The sequence below is a fragment of the Thamnophis elegans genome, chromosome 1 (assembly GCF_009769535.1).
Source record: "Thamnophis elegans isolate rThaEle1 chromosome 1, rThaEle1.pri, whole genome shotgun sequence".
In the NCBI taxonomy this organism is placed as follows: Eukaryota; Metazoa; Chordata; class Lepidosauria; order Squamata; family Colubridae; genus Thamnophis; species Thamnophis elegans.
Window position 1 is genome coordinate 161,314,028 of NC_045541.1, and position 18,398 is coordinate 161,332,425.

The window sequence follows — 18,398 nt, forward strand, 5'->3', positions numbered from 1 at the left end:
TCAGGCAGAGCCTCCTGTGTTGGTCTACATCACACAGAGCCTCTCTTCAGCAAGATGAGTCATGCTGTTTGGCAGGGGTGGCCTTCAAAAGTTGCATCCGTGGGATGCAGGCAGCACATGAAACCATGCCCCCTCCAATCCATGGAAAAACCCCTCTCCACAGAACCTATTCCAGGTGCCCAAAAGGTTAGGAGCTGCTGATATAGACATTGAGCAAATACTGCAAAAAAGGCCATCTCAATGGTATTTTGCTGTCAAAAGATAGTCACAGTTGTGTATACCTCCCCATATCCATTAAGAAGAGTTATTATTTGATTGAGAAGGAGCCAACATCGTGACGATACGGACGTGCAGTCTTGATGCTCCGAGACTGCAGCTGATACCTTTGCCTCTGGGTGGTCCAATTGGACTCAAACCATCCATTAGAGACGGTGAACAGGAAGAATATGTCTTGCTGATCTCAGGGACATTGCAAAGTCCCTGATTGATCCAAGAGAAGTTCTTCAAGCTGGCGACAAAAGTCCAGCCACAAGGCTGATGAAGTCGGGGCTGCTCCAAAATGGAAGGATACAGAAAGAGAAAGTGTTTCCAGCTGGTGAGGAATTTTTACCATTTTAAAAGAGACTGCCTATAAAAAACTTAGTTAATTTAAATTTGAGAACAGAAGAAATAAGCAGCAGAATTAAGCTTATATATATATGCATGAGTACAACATAAGGAAAGTGGATGTAAATTGTAAACAGTGATTTGGAAAGGATGATTAGAACTTTTTGTTACTAAATATTATGGATGTTTAGCCAGAATAGGCCATAAGAATTCAGTGTTATTGGAGGATATTAGAAATAGCAAATGAAATGCCAGTATGTAGTTATGTTTTAAATCTTGATATATTTTATTATGAAGGACATTTAAACAATTATAGTCAAATGAAAATAGAGGTATGATGATGGTAATATGTATAAATATATCTGAGTTAAAATACTTGAGTTAAAATGAATTATGGTTGATGACTGTGGAAGAGATGCATGAAAGTCTTTTGTAACCAATTGATACACTTTCTGCAGTATGTAAAGAAGGAGGATTCTTTGTGTTGTGTCTGTTATGTGTGTGTGTGTGTGTGTGTGTGTGTGTGTGTGTGTGGTGTGTGGTGTGTGGTGTGTGGTGTGTGTATGCATATATGCATATATGCATATATGCATATACGGTATGTATATATGTATATATGTATATAAATTATTATTCCAAAACTTTTTTACTTAGATTTCATCAAGATGAATGTCAGCATTTTCGGTGACCTTATCTGGACTCAGAAGCTGAGCAGTCTAGTTTTTTTGGGGGGAGTGTCAAACCAAATTTCTTTGAGGGCTGGATCAGCATTGTAGTTCTCCATGGGCTGGCTGGGGGTGGGTGGGGGGAGATGGGACAGACACCTTCTGCAGCACCCTGCCACTCCCCTGCACCCCATTTTGGCCAGCAGGAGGCTGCAGGAGGCCGTCCAGGCTGAAAATAGTGGGGGAGGGGAGTTGAGGGGGGCACACACACGATGGTTGCAGTGTCTCAAGATCATGCAATCCCCTTTTGCAACCTTCTGACTAGCCAAATCAATGGGGAAGCCACATTCACTTAACACTCATGTTACTAACTTAATGACTGCAGTGATTCACTTAGCAACTGTGGCAAGAAAGATCATAAAATGGAGCAGAGCTCACTTAATAAATGTCTCACTTAGCAACATACATTTGAGGCTCAGGTGTGGTTGTAAGTGGAGCATTACCTGTATACCGGTATTTTTGGGAAAGGTATTTGTCAATATGTACATGCAAGAAAGGTTTTATTTTGCAAAAAATGTAATAAAATGAGGAATTGTATATAGTATATACATATATACTACTGGTTGTGCTCAGGGATACACAAATCAAGGCAATAACAAATTAAGCACTGGATATTTCTTTCTTATTTTAAAATTAATGTTCTTAACTCAGAGTCACCTCGACCTGTGAGATAGGCAGTAAATAAATTTAATAATTGGTTAATAAATGTGTCTAGACTATTCAGCATTCATTACTCCAAAAAAGAAATTTATTTGCAAATATATATATATATATATATATATATATAGTGTCACAACCCCTGGTAAGCCCCAATTATGGGAGGAAGCTAACTGCTTCCAACATCTGTCAATCGGCTCGTCACAAGAGTCCATCACGACAGAAACCCAATATTTTTTTCCCCCCATAATTGGGGCTTACCAGGGGTTGTGACACTAAATATATACCTTCTTCCCTGGCTTCAGCTGATAAGGAGGAGACCTGTGGCTTAATGGCTAAGACGTTTGCCTAAGAAACAATACAGCACAGGTTCGAATCCCAGCAAGGGTATGGCTAGCTGATGAGAGCTAAATAGCTTGAAATAGATCTATACTAGTCTCCCTTTATTTATTTATCAGCACAAATAAAACATATATATATATTGCAAGCTTGCCTTTTCTACATCTCTCCTTATCCCCTTGATTGTTTCATGGATGCCTACCTGTGTATATAATGCCTATGCACAGAATATATAATTCATTCTCACCTCATTTATCTGACTTGCAACCCTTTGGCCCTACAACCAAGGAACCTTTAACAGCATTGCAAGAAGCATTCAGCCATGAAAGCCTGATGGGCTTTTCTCACACTGATCTCTTATTTCTTGGCTTACCTGCATTTATTTCAGCTTCTAAGTCTTACGGCTCCTTCAACATACATTCATTTTTTCTGTCTCTTCTTCAAGATCCAGTTTCATTATGGCTACAACTCAAGTGACGTCTCTCCAGATTTAAGTAAATTTTACTGAGAAACTTCACATTGATGTTTATTGTCTCGTGCAGCCAACCACGGATAGCTCTAAGAGTAGAGAAGATCTTAGTCTTAGTAGTTTATTTATATGCCGCCCTTTTCCCTGGGGGGGACTCAGAGCGGCTTACAACTCGAAAAAGGGGGGGGGAAACAGACAATTAACACATAAAACAGTACATCATTAAAAGCACAACATTCATACTATTCGGGTGGGTTACGGTCTTTAACCCCAGGCCTGACAGGATAGCCAGGTCTTAAGGGCTGTGCGGAAGGTCTGGACGGTGGTGAGGGTACGAATCTCCACGGGGAGATCGTTCCAGAGGGTCGGAGCTGCCACCGAGAAGGCTCTCCTCCGCGTGGTTGCCAGTCGACATTGACCGGCAGATGGAACTCGGAGGAGGCCTAGTCTATGAGATCTAATTGGTCGAGTGGAGGTGATTGGCAGTAGGCGGTCTCTCAAGTACCCAGATCCACTACCATGAAGGGCTTTGTAGGTGATAAGTAGCACCTTGAAGCGTACCCGGAGATCGACAAGTAGCCAGTGCAGCTCGCGGAGGATAGGTGTTATGTGGGTGAAACGAGGTGCACCCACAATCGCTCGCGCGGCCGCATTCTGGACTAGCTGAAGTCGCCGAATACTCTTCAAGGGCAGCCCCATGTAGAGCACATTGCAGTACTCCAGCCTAGAGGTCACAAGGGCACGAGTGACTGTTGTGAGAGCCTCCCGGTTCAGGTAGGGGCGCAACTGGTGCACCAGGCGAACCTGGGCAAAGGACCCCCTGGTCACAGCTGACAAATGGTGTTCAAAAGTCAGCTGTTTGTTGTAAATCCTGATGAGAAACTTGGTTAGATCAACAAATGGAGATGATTCAATTAATGGCGGGGGGAGGGAGACCTTGGCATTTTGTGCAAGTCCATTATCACCAATACTTGTCATTAATAGCAAACGAAGGGCAAGCATCTTGTTAGTTTGGAAGGAAAAAAAATGAACGATCTATAAAGAATACAATGGTTCTTTTATGTTTGAGGAAACATCTTGGGTGTTCAGATATTAGTAGGCTTTGTAAGATCTGTCCATGCGCACTGACTTTCAGGGAGCCTAGATCATTGAAAATGCCACTTGGAAAAATAATAATGGCATGGGGCAAGAGTAGGGTTAACCTGAATTGGCTACCTGATTAATATTGTTCATTGCCTGGAATCCCTACGTCAAATTAATGTGTAACATGTGTCATGTTATATTCTAGATCCCTTGGAATGCTAGTTTTATGTTGTAATTTGGCTTTGTCAAGGTTCTTTCTTTATCTTCCTGGCACTTGCAGAAGACTTTTTAGCTTATGAATGGGATATGCTTTGCACATGAATCTATTGTGAAATATATCCTGCTGATAAAGAACTGAAGTCTGGGAAGTTGTAAATCAGCCAAGGAGCACATCAAAAACTGAAATGCACCCAGTGAATTTTATGGGCTTAAGACAGGCTTCTTAAACTGCAGTGCCGTGATCCCCCTAAAAATCAATGAATTGGTGTCATACTTACACAAATCAAATGAATGATCTGTCCATTGAACTCAGTGAGTTCAATGGACAGATCATCTACTCACATTCGGTAGTTATGCGTTCTTCTGAATAGGTAACATGTTCAACAGTCAAATATTAAATGAGCTAATGACTGGAAGGAAACCAACTTAAAAGATACAAAAAATATGCTTATTTTCAACCAGGCTGGATAAAAATAACTAATATATGAAAAAATGTATCATTGATACATTTAATTTGGGACATGAAAATGTTGATAATGATTCAAATTGAAGAGTATCAGTTTAACCTCCTAAACTGGAATTCTCAAGATGTGTGAAAAGATAATTCCTATAATTACTAGGGGGTACTATATTTATTGTAAATTATGGAATTTGTTGTCCAAAAGCAAGACACCCAAGACAGAAAAGACAGAGAGAGAGAGAGAGAGAGAGAAAGAGAGAGAGCCAGAGAGAGAGAGAGAGAGAGAGAGAGAGAGAGAGAGAGAGAGAGAGAGAGAGAGAGAGAGAGAGGGAGGGAGGAATGAATCAATTGAAAACTCTGAAGGATCTCTTGTGAAATCTCATTCTTTGACATTTGAAGGGGGACTCTCAGCAAAATAGCTATTTTTATTTCTTAAGAAATGAAGACATATTTAAAGTTGGTTGGCTCTCACGTTACGTCTTCGTCATGATTCCATTTATAAAGAAATCCATGAATATTGATTAGTTCTTAACAAAGCAAAAAAACAACAACAGAGCAAATTAGAAATAATATTCTCAGTCATCTTTTCATGCCAAATTCATGTGAATTTGGGCTAATCCTCTTTTTCGGCAATACAACTGTTATCACCATGTTTGGAAACACAAGGATTCAAAGTCAACTTTTCATGTCTAAGCACTCAAGCATCCTGCCTGAATGAACAAAGCAGTCAATTTCATTGTTTCCTTGTTACAATCTTTTTAAAACGCACACCCAGATCCACATACACAAACACACACAGAGAGATAATCAAGGTTTTTTTTCTGTTTTAATCTTTTGCTTTCTTCTTTCTATGTGTTCCCAGATTTGGATGATCCAATTGTGACAGTCCACCAGAGCATAGGTGAAGCAAAAGAACAGTTTTACTACGAGAGAACTGTGTTTCTTAGGTGTGTAGCCAATTCCAACCCACCTGTTCGGTACAGTTGGAGGCGAGGGCAAGAGGTGCTATTACAAGGATCCGACAAAGGTGTTGAAATTTATGAGCCCTTCTTTACGCAGGTAGGGATCAAGGTACAATCATATTTTTGTCATTATTACCCCTCCCCCGGGCTGTTTTATATATAAAATAATCATATTTCCTCTTCAAACTATGATGTCCATTACAAAGTAATTGTAATGTTTTAATAATTTCATTACTAAGTGGTACTGAGGATCATTTTTTATTATCTTTAAAAATGTCTGCAATCTGGACACTTACGGGTAATAATTCATTTCATTTCATTTCATTTTCCTTTATTTGTATGCTGCCCTTTTCCCTGGGGGGACTCAGGGCGGTTCACAATTCAAAAAGGGAGGGGGGGAAGACAAACAGTATTAAAATATGGAATGCCCAAAATGTATTTTTTTTTTTAATATTGTGATGTCTTTTGTGCTGAACAAGATATCTGTACAGGACAGAATATGATGGGAAGAATGCACATTCTAAATATACAAATATAAGGTGACATAGTGGTTAGAATGCTGTATTGCAGTCTAACTTTGCCTATAGTCTGGAGTTCAACCCTGACTGGCTCAAAGTTGACTCAGCCTTCTTTCCTTTCGAAGTTGGTACAATGAGGACTCAGATTGTTGAGGGGGGTATGCTGACTCTGTAAACCACTTTGAGAGGGCTGTAAAGCACCTTGAAGGGCTATTTAGGTCATAAGTGCTATGGCTATTGCTACATTGAAAAACACATTATAGTGGGAAAATGCTTTAATTTTTTTCCCAATCTTAGGAAAAGTACTCTCACAATGAGCATCATAGAACCATTGTGCTCAAAAACTATTTCAAGAATCTGTGCTTGCCACATAGTTCTGAGTTCCATAGATTAGAAATGTATTCCTCTATGTACTATGTAATGGCAACAGACAGTTATTGGCATAGTTAGCTTTAGGTAAAGTTAAAGAAGACACCCATGTATACCATAAAAGAATTGCAATTTGCACCCTGTCTCACCTCTCCCTCTCCTTCTCCCTCTCTCTCTTCTCTCTCTCTCTGTCTCTTTGCCTGTGTCTCTGTCTCTTTGCCTGTCTCTCTGTTTCTCTGTCTCTGTCTCTCTCTCCTCTCCCACCCCCCTTGGGAAAGAACCACTGATATCCACTCTCAGAAATCTCAGCTTTGCCCACAAAATGATGTGTAGCAAAAATGTTTAAACTACTTTTGCTGAAGTAAGAGACGAAATGAGTCCAGCTTTGCTCAGTTCGTCCCCTATGGGTTCTGCTGGCCTACCCTGTGTTGCCACACTGCTGATGTGGGATCCTAAAAGTAACCAACCCTGATTATAAAATCCTCCATGAAGGCTCATAGCCTTGGATGCAGATAGAGATTTTAAAAAAGGAAGCAAGTATGAATTGTGCCCAAGTAGTCTAAGAGGCTGCCCCTGTTTTTGTTTTTTTGTTTTTTAAACGGGTGGTAAGGAATAGCTTCATAGTCTACCATTATTCATGAATGGCTTACAATACATGCAACATTGCATGCTAGACTTGTGCAAATCATCAGGGCCATGGACAAGGGCTTGACTCTACCTACTTCTTTGACAACTCCTGGGACCAAGTCAGAAGAATCTCTGAAAGGAAACAAATGAGATGCTGAGTGTACAATCAGCACCCAAACACAAAACCACTTGCAACTTTCATAGATAATTTTCAACTAATGGCTTGGAAAGCCCCATTGTTTTGGCCTTTATTATACTTGACAGCTTTATATTGCAGAGAAATAAGGAGGCTGGAATCGTAAGGTGAGAAGGGATTTGACTCTTTATCTCCCTGTTCTATTGCACTAACCACCATCTGAGTAAAATCATAGAAAAGTCATGCTATTCTATATTCATTTTTTGCATGCTGGATTAATTAGCAGGATCTATCGAGTAATATCCCATACAAATAGAGATAACTCAAAAGCATTTATTTACCTGGGATTATTCCAACATAGGGAAAATTGCTTTCACCTTAATCTGTAAAGTAATTGTGAAGGTTAAGTATAAGAGCCAGTTTGGTCTAGTTGTTAAGGCATCGGGCTAGAAAGTGAGAGACCGTGAATTTTATACCTGCCTCAGCCATGAAAACCAGCTGGATGATTTTGACCTAATTCATTATGGAGAAAATAAGAGGAGAAAGGTGTATTGGATATGTTCCCCACCTTGAGTTATTTGTAAAAACAATAAAGGTGGAATACATACATACATAGAGGGACTCAGTGGCTCAATGGCTAAGATCCTGAGCTTGTCTTTCAGAAGGTCAGAGGTTCAGCCGTTCGAATCCCTAGTGCTGCATAATGGAGTGAGCTCTCGTTACTTGTTCCAGCTTCTGCCAACCTACCACTTCAAAAGATGTAAAAATGCAAGTAGAAAAATATGAACCACCTTTGGTGGTAAGGTAATAGCATTCAGTGCACCTTTGGCATTTAGTCATGCTGGCCACATGACCACAGAGACATCTTCAGACAGTGCTGGCTCTTCAGCTTTGAAACAGAGATGAGTACCACCCCCTAGAGTCGAGAACAACTAGCACATATGTGCAAGGAGAACCTTTACCTTTTACATGCATGCATACATACATACATACATACATACATACATACATACATACATACATACTATCAAATAGAAACTGTTTTAGAATCTTGCCATCTAGATTTCTACTTCTGCCCATGTGAATGAAAGAATACTGGTGATTCAAATACAGAAAATTTCCAAGAAATATTTGATCATAAGCCAATAAAACAAACAAGCAAACAAGGATTCTGGGAAGTAAAAGAGAATGTTTAATGAGAGAGAAAGCTACCTATATCCTTTATCCAGACTATAGCATTTCTATACAGTATCAATGGAACTCAGAGCCAGGAAAAATTATAAAATGTGGGGTAATACATTTCTTGCTTTACCTAAGTAGACATCTGAAAAATGGAAGAAATGTTGCTGTGAAAGACCCTATGTAGTTATTCCAGAAATGTATATGTTAACTATCTCAGGAAAATATATATGCATAAAGTTGTTTGAGATTAGCATATTCTATGATTTGGGAGAGAAAATGCACTACTTTTACGATCTGCTCATGGACATCTATAAAAAACAAGACTCAAACTGTTGAAAATTAGACAAAAGAGACTATAAAAGGAGAACATATGCTGAAGTCAGTTCTGTTGCATGTAATGGGTACCTCAGATTCTCCCCACCTTGTTTGTTGTTTAGCTATATCTGTTGAATACATTACTTTACCAGCTTTGATATAAGTATGCATTAGTGATTTCATTATATAGATGCTGGCTATGGTAATTTTTGAGATCTTTTCATACAAGTTTTGGCTCTTTTAACCTAGCAGTATAATAATATTTTAGTACAGAAAAAAAAAAATCATTTTTATTTCATCTTACTGCTAAAATGCTCATTGTACACTCAAGGGAGAACAGTTCGTATCAAATTACTCCTTAGCATAATTACACACATTGGGACCAGAACATCCATTGCTAAATGATGAAGTTGTTAATTAAGTCCAATTTTACTACCACATTTTCCCATGGTCATTAAGTGAATCACACATTTAAGTGAAACCAGATTCCTCCATTGGCTTTGCTTGGCAGACGCCCCCTGGAAAGGCTGCAAATAGTGATCACAAGACCTCAAGATGTTGTAACTACCATAAATACACACCAGTTGCCAAGCACCCAAATTTCATGAACTTTAAAATAATACTAATCTTAAATAGGAATATATGAAGATTTCCTAGAGAAAACTAATGAGTAGAGAAAGGAAGAGAAAATGAAAATGTAATGGAAAGGATCAGAAGCTCAGTACTCATAAACACAATGCCATTTTTGAAGGGCTTAAAGCAACTTCTCATAGCAATTCAGTTGAATTGTTAACTAACCAGTAATTGTTAGTGAACAATTGCTGTTAGTTAATAATGAACATGAATTAATTAAATATTAGGGGGCATGATGTCTGAGTGGTTAAAGATGCTGAGCTTGCCAGCTGGAAAGCTCACAGCCTGGGTTCGAGATCTGAGTGTCCCTGGATGGGATGAGCTCCCATTTAGCTGTTTGAAACCATGCAAAAGTGAGTAGATAAATAGGTACCACTTAAGGGAGAATGTAACAGTGTTCCCTTTACCATGGCATATAGTCATGCTGGCTATATAACCATGGAAATGATGGCTCCCTCGGCTAAGAAACAGAGATGAACATTACGTGACTGGACAGGGGAGACCTTAATCTTTTTCTAACTGTTTGTGATGTGACCTCTATTCTCTGAAGATATCTGCCACAAGCCAGGATCTCTTTAAAATGATTAAAGGTGCAACATGTTGTTATTACACGAGCAACACCCCTTGTCAATCCTGAAGCTGACCTGGCTATGGCCATTTTCTTTCTGTAGGTTTTTTTTTTTTTTTTTTTTTCTATTGGGATTTTACTTCACAGGGCTTCAGGCTTGACACAACCTGGAGTGTGGTGGGTGTAGAGATAATTGTGATTTTGTAGTTTAAATAAAATAGTTCTCTTATGGGTCATAGACATTCCAACTGCTGGCTGGCCAGAGGAGGAAGAGAGAAGTAACCAAGCAGCCAGCCAGCACCCAGATTGGACAATGTGACTTATTGTTTAGGGAAAAAGGAAACTTTCACTTTTTAATGAGGTGGAAAGGCCAGGAACCCTCAGAGTTGGCTTTCCACCAGTTTGTTCCAAGACAATATCTCCTAATATAGCTGTTCTTTGAGGAATCAAACTGCTTTGATGTTCTGTTTGCAATGGGTGTATTACCTAGAATCCTGACACCCCTTTATATAACTGCATGCAATACAGTACACATACAAAAGGAATTTTTCATCATAGTATCATGATAACCTATATTGGCATCTCACACAAATGCACACATACCCCTCCTCAGAAAACCCTATCAGTTGTTAAACCAGTAGGATCCCACCCCTGGCTGGTGGGCTAATAGATCTTCCTAATTAACTGTGTTGAAGCACTTTCAAGAGATTCTGGTGAGAGATTCTTATGATGTATTCATGTGATACACATGAATCTTAGGCTGTGAAAAGCCCAATATCACATTTGAATGACCCAATATCTTTTCTTGTTCAAGTTTCCAGCCTGGTGAAACTTCCCTGTCAAATATAGTCATAGGGATTGAGCTTTAACTTAATATTTCACTGCCATGTTGCAATTTTGTTGTTGTTGTTGTGGAAATGGATGCAAATAGGCCAGCTGTTTCTCCGTGAGCATTTAATTAAAACTGAAGGGCTCCTTGTGAGCCAGCATTCCTTGCCTAATAATGCCATGATACGGAAATGTTTATTATTATCTCCTTTATTAGATAAGTTCTCGCTGGGTTATATGATGTGTCACATTAAATTAGATTCCATTTTGCAAAGTGTTTGGTTTTCAGGTTGCTGCCTGGGATTCATTTTCTGCTTTGAATTTAATGAACAAATCAAGTTGCCATGTTGATAACTGAAGGCTTATCACTAACCTTTCTATATTTACCAGAGGTCAGCTTGAATTAGTGTCTCTCTCTCTCTCTCTTTCTCTAGGCAAGTAGGAGATAGAATAGATGTTTATAAAAAGGACAAGGTGTAATTAAAGGTTTAGGAATTATACTTGCATTTTCCACATATTCCTGTATAGATTGGCTTAAATCTCAGTGGTATATACCTTGCATTTAGAAAGCATATTATAGCACGTCTTTCAGAAGACAGGAAAAAAAAAATCTGGAATACGTAGGCGAGGAATAAGCAATTATCCAGAGGACCTTCTACTAGACTGAATGTGTAATTCAAGGCTAAATAGACAAGGTTTATATGTTGACACCCAAAACAGTTAAAGATGTTGTAATCTTGCAATCAGTTGCAAAATTATCTTAAGTTTGGAGGAGATGATATAGAGATAGGTAGAAGCAGAGGTTGTATTCAGCTGGTTATCTCCTGTTCGGGCAAAGTGGTAGTGGTGGCTGTGGGAGGCTCCACCCACCCAATGCGTGAGCACTGCCCATGCTCAGAAGGTGAGCATGCACACATTTGCAAACTGGTAGGGAAGGTAAATGAATCCCACCTCTGGGTAGAAGATAGAGAGGTAGAGATCAAAGACAGAGATAGAGATAGATAGAAAAAAAGATGATAGAGATAGATAGATGATAGATAGATAAATGGATGATAGAAAAAGAAAAGAGAGAGAGAGAGCAATATGAGAGAGAGAACCCTAATCACACAGTGTGACTCAATTTATTCTAAGTTCTAAAAACCAGTCTATGCTTTAATACTGAATCTTGCAGAATGAGATTGTTGAGAATAACAATAGCAATAGCACTTAGACTTATATACTACTTCACAGTGCCTTACAGCCCTCTCTAAGCATTTTACAGAGTCAACATATTGCCCCCAACAATCTGGGTCCTCATTTTACCAACTTCAGAAGGATGGAAGGCTGAGTCAACCTTGAGCTGCTCAGAATTGAACTCTTGGAGTGAGCAGTGAGTTAGCTCTGCAGTGCTGCATTCTAACCACTGTGCCACCATGGCGGATAAACTATGGCCAATAAACTTAATAACTTAAATGGAGACGACAGAAAAAAGAGGGCAGGACTCTTAAGAAAGTAAAAAAAAAAAAAAAGCCTTACAGGATGTTGTACTTTCTTTATATTTCTAAAACTGGGTGTCTTAGGATTTCATTTAGTGGCCTACAATATCTGATTGGTCATCTTCCCCAGATGTGCCAGAGACCAGCTCCACATCCTCCTCTGAATTAGCATCTGAGGTGGCATCTGGAGAAGGTTTATCCAGGAAGACCATGACACTACCTGTTCTTTCTATGCTTATATTCATCCAATGACTTTAAGCTTAGGACATTTGAAGTAAGAGAATCTGTATCAAAAGTCATTTTTTCATTCCAAAACTTGGGATCATTACATTTGTATTTGTAATTTCCTACAATTTGTATTGCCCTGTAAACATCTTTTTTTTTTAGCTCATCCTCAGATGCCTTCAAATTTCCCTAATTTGTCTTTCAGTTCAGATTTTCAATGTATTGTCACACGGTGACAGACATTGGTGACATTATTTTCTACTTAATATTTGTCCATTACAGATTCTTATCCGCAAAAATTTTCCTAGAGGAAATGTCTTATTTGAGATAATCTGAGGAATAAAATGAGTGGGTAGGCTCATTGCATGGGGAAGATGTGGTGAGATATTAACAAATGATAGGGAGTGGAGAGTACTTGCATATCATCAACTTCTACTTTGCTTTAGTCTTTTTCCCCTCCCTTCCCCCCAAACCTCCCAAACTTGTTTAAACAAATCTAAGCAGAGCAATTGATAAAAGGAGGGCATAGGGATATAAAGTGATGGTTAAAGAGCATCCGGTTATCATGAGTGAATTTAAATATCTAAAACTGAACCAATTGTGTGCAAAACTCTTGAAGGAACTCATAGATGTCTATCTTGATCTCTGAGAAATTATAGAGGATGGGAATTTTGCCAGATGCTAAAGTGTCATGTTAAATCAATCTGATCACTTTAAAAAATAATAATAAAGTGGCCAGCTTAGTTGAGCATAAAAAATGAAGGGGACACATTGTACCTTGACTGCAGCAAAGTACTTGACAAATTATTTTAAGAGAATCTGATAACAGTGATGGCAAAATGTGGGCTGGACTATGTTAGCATCCTATGGATATAGAGGACACTCAACAAATATACGTCCATGGTTTTGTATAAATCAGGTAGAAAGAATCAAGTCCCATACCTGTAATGGTATGTGAGAATGGTTTTGGGAGATTGGGGGAGGGTGGGGAGGAAGAGCCACAACTAGGGAACAGTTACCTCACAAAAGGAATATAGGCATGGCAAACATTTCAGACGGGATCCCCTCTTGTTTCTTGATCTGTAAAAGTGATGGGGTAAAATGTACTTTCAGACTTCAAAGGTTCTGTTAATGTCATCTTACTGTATGTATGTATGTATGTATGTATGTATGTATGTATGTATGTACGTACATACAAACAAACACAAACATACATACTACCTTAAAATGGCTTCTACTGTACAGCGCAGTGGAGTTGCCATGGTAACAGCTTCCCAGTACTCCACAAGGGGGCTCCCTCTCCTAAGGGGAAAAATCCAACATCAGAAATTATGCTTCTGGGGGCACAGGGAAAACATTTTTAACTAATTTAATTGTTGCCGAAATCAGGGCTCAGGAAGAAGTGGTTCTTGCCATTGCCTCTTCAGGAATTGCGGCGACATTCATGGAAGGAGGAAGGACAGCCCACTCCGCACTTACATTGCCACTTGACATTGCCATTCCTGTCTAATACAGGATTGGGATAAATAAATACCCAGGCAGGAAACCTAGCATATTAGATGCCAGATTATTAGCTAGTGTAACAATAAAGTAGAAATAATTCATTTTATCTAATATGCTGTGTTTCCTGTCTGATCTACCTCATAAGGCTCATAATACTATACAATTAAACACCATTAAACAACATCTTCCTATCAGAGTTCCTTGGGAAAGATTAATTAGATGGTTAAAAATCTAAACTACTGGCTGATTTTGTGACCAACCATAATAATTTGATTAAATGGAATAATTGGTATAAATGGAGCTTATTGAATGTACAGGAGACAAAACATGAATATCAAAATAACACAATGAAAACAGAAACAGAATGCTGGCAAAAAAAGCATTACATAGTAAATTGCCACAAAACTTTGACAGGAAGGTGGATAAGATTAAACCTTATAGGCAATGGCTTATAACTGGAATATTTAAAAGAAAAAAGAACAAGAAAAGAAGACTTTGGCTGTCCAAGAGCAAGCTTTTTAAATTAATGCAATCAAGGACCAAATTGAAAAATCATTAAATGCAGATAGTCCAAAGAAGCTGAAGAAACAGTAGATCATATACAGCTGATACATGAAGATTTCACAAACTGATCATAAGCAACAATGTAATGGCCTCCAAAATAATTCATTGGAACATCTATAAAAATATCAAGTCTCAGTAATGAAAAATTGGTGGGAACATAAGAATTGAAAAAGTAGTTGAAAATAAGTGGGTTAAAAGAATGGATGAAAACTGGTAAAGTCTTGGCTAACAGCACATCAGATTTAAATTGTGGTTGAAAAGATCAAAGTGTGGATAATTGTGTTAATACCCAGGGATAATAGAATACCAAAGAATTGGAGAAGATCAGAATGACAAAATTTCCATCTATTAATTATAGAAGACTACACTGCTTGGATCTGAACATATACCATGCTGATATATTAGGATATTCTATGTTCTTGGGAAGAACTAAGATTTGTGTTAAGGACATCAAAAGCTAAAAAACTGGCAGCTATGATTTCACTTTGTTATGTATATAGTAATCATAATCTGCTTATCCTAGGTTTTTAGGAAGAACTCAATAGGTGATAAAATGCCAAATCCAGTCTCAACATCTGTCTGATTGTGCGAGTAACAAAAATAAGAAATCTGTAAGAATCAGCAACTATGCCATGTAATCCAGGCATATAAAATCTCATTCAATTGAGGTTATGAATGGGGCCAAGAATTTATTACAGCCACTCGAATGACCAAGCCATGCCTTCTCTGGCTTTAGGACACTGAAGAATCAGGAGCCAACTGAAAATTAACTTTGACCAAAATTCAATAGATCAATGGATCAGCACCTACTGGAATGAAATATAGTTTGAAAATGAGACACTATATGCTGTGTCTCATTCTCCATTCACATAATAAGGTTTGCTTTATCAGATGTAGTGTGCTTTGAAATGAATATTTTGAAAGAGAATTAACAATAATAGTCAAAATATCATTTAAATGTTATATTTGCACATTTATTTTTAAATACCTTAAAAATAGAGGAAAATTGTCTTATGAATGAGTGCATTCCGAAGCAAAACAAAATGGAAAGAAACAATTTTGTTTGGCCCTGCGACTAATGGGATGTATTATTCTAGGAATAGGAGCTATTCAATTCAAAACTATTTAGTTTCCCATCTCAGTGGTACAATACAATTCCACAAACTGCTAGTATACAGAGGGAGCAAAAGGCCAGCCAATTCCAAAGTAAAATTAGAACTGATTCCCCAGTTTAAATTCAATCCACCATTTATTAAAATATTTTTCAGCCAATTTGAGTAATTAAACTTATTATGCCTAATAACTTAATTAGCATAAACACAGCTAATGTAATCTCATAATTGAGCGCTGCAATTACAATATGGAATGATTATGAAAATTATTGGGGGAGTTGGGGGTGGGTAACATGATTATTGTCTAATCTGGTCCCAATCCTGCCAATACAGTTCATAATTTCTCACTGTAAATTAAAATATTTCATTTTCAAATGTATTAATTTCAACTAGCGCTATTCCAAAACAATGTTTTGTATTTTGATTTTAACCATTCTCACGCATCATTGTAGAAAAAACCAAACCGTTGGTGGGATTATTATAAGAGGCTTGCGGAATGCTTGCCCTTATCATACTGAGGAATGTGCATAATTATTCTACCCTTGATTGTGCAATCATGCAATCACTGTTTGGATGCAGTTACAGTTGTAAAGTGTAAGAACAGATTGCAAGTGACTTTGTTCAGCATTGGCGTAGCTTCATACTGTCACTAAACGAATGGTTCTATGTCAAGGACTACTTATCTGTAGTTCAAACTCTACTTCAACCTGGGCTCCTTCCAAAGATGCAACAAACAATGTATGCTGAATCTTCAAAGCAGCCGTGCACATTTCAGAGCACAAAGCACTTGCGTAAGTCAATAAAATTGATTTGATGTGACCTGGATGGCTTGCTTCTGCCTTTTCTTCGCCTGTGCCCCTGCTGATTTCCTCTTGTACAGCCATGGCTTCATTGTGTTCAAACATTGTGGTCACAGCGACATTGTAGTTGGCTAAGAAAGCGGTGGCATACGAAAGAATCTGTGTTCTCCTGAGGCAGATACAATTTCTAGCACACCTGCCTGGGTCTCCAGCAGACTTTCTCCTCCCAGTGATCAAACAGAAAGAGAGAAAGGTAAACACCTTTCCACCTCCCTATTCCTTTCTACAGGGTCAGAGCGCAACTTAGCTTATGAACATCCTTCTTTCCTTCCTTCCAATCCTATCTCAACAGAACCAGATTCTCCCTTTCCTACTCGGTCATCATGCACATCCCCAGTGTGAATCTGTGCACCAGAACAGCCAAGAAACAGGCACAGGTCCTCCAAACACTAGATATATTTTATTTATTTAAGAAAATCGAATGACTGCCCACCTCACTTTCTATGGCAGTGATGGTGAACCTTTTCGGCACTGAGTGCCCAAATTGGAATGAACATGCATGTATGCATGTGCGTGCACTGGAGCACTGGAAACCCAAAGACCAGCTGGCTGGCATGTGCAGGCTAGTTTTGGGCCATTTTTCGGGCAGTTTTCATGCCATTTTTGAGCCGTTTTGGGGGGCATTTTTCAGCTCTTTTCAGGTCCTTTTTCAGCTTTTTGGGGGTCAAAAATAACCAAATGAGCAGCTGGTGATGGCACACATGCCCACAGAGAGGACTCTGCATGCCACCTCTTGCATGGATGTCATAGGGTCGCCACAGAAGCAGCTTTATGACTTTAGAGTTACCTTCCCTGGATTCACCAAAATCACTCCCCATTTTAAAAGCTTGCAGGATGAGTAGGGGGGTTGGTTAGTGCTAAGAAATTGGATGCATCAATAATTCCTCTGCTTAAAAGATTTACTATCCAAACAAAATTAAATGACCAAATCTTGGAATCTGGGACTTGTATTGAGCTGTATGTGACTTGAGGCTGAAATCAAACTTGTAAAATAAACCCAGGCTGATTGTGTTAGCATTGTGTTGAATTGCCTGGATACTAACATCAGGTGACAATTGTGTTTGTCTTTCCTCCTAATCAAAAACCCTCTACACCTTTTGTACAGGCTGCAGTAGCTATATTACTGTACAAAAGAGAGAGAGAGAGAGCTTACAGTATGTCAGGGAAGTGTTCATCTTAAAAGCCTACACTGGAAAAATTAGTGTTAGAAGGAATGATTGTGGAGGAAATTAGCATTTAAAATAAGTTCCCAGGCATTTTATATTAAAAGCTACATAAATCAGGGGACTGGGTGTCCAAAGCAATTTACAAATATAAATGAATACAGATTGTTTCTGTGGATTAAAAGGAAGGGGGGGAAACATTAAAAAGCCCAGCGGAGTGAATTACTTCCCTTCTAATGCAAGCATAAAAAAAGGTCCAGGTTTTTATTGGCTTGCACATATCCTGTGCTGAAACCTTGTTCTGAGTACAAAAAGTTCTCAATATAAGAACAGAGCAGCATCATTATTTTGGCCAACTAAATAAATACCCTGACTTCAACTAGATTCTCCTCTAGATCTCATTATAGATTGTTATATTTTCAGCAAAAAACACACACTCTTGTCTTCCTGAACAACGACAACTACAATTTCTTGAACAACAACTCCTATCTTCCTGCCTTCCAGAATGGTACAATACATTGTACATCTGTACTCACAATCTGAGATCAGTCCATCTTCCATCTTCTTGAAAGTTTTTTTTTTTTTTTTTAACCTGATAAACTCACTTTATATTGAGAACACTTCTTGTTAGTCATTAAAGTGCACTTTTGCAACACATACCTTGGGTGCTCTTCACTCTCTCAGTAGAATTTTTCTGGTAGCTTTTAGTTTTCAAGCTCCACACAAAGACCTTATAGCTTCTTTCTCTGGTATTATATATGTTGGAGTGATGCCATTCTGTCTAGCATTAGTCATGGTCA

General features: G+C 38.5%; 1 protein-coding gene across 1 annotated transcript in view; it reads left to right on the forward strand.

Annotated features, from left to right (window-relative positions):
• The window catches only part of MDGA2 (MAM domain containing glycosylphosphatidylinositol anchor 2), a 448,026-nt gene that overhangs the window by 137,306 nt on the left and 292,322 nt on the right, over positions 1–18,398 (forward strand). Inside the window, exon 4 of the mRNA XM_032214074.1 lies at positions 5,421–5,617. Coding sequence (XP_032069965.1) covers positions 5,421–5,617 — 197 coding nt within the window. The remainder of the gene's footprint in view (positions 1–5,420; positions 5,618–18,398) is intronic.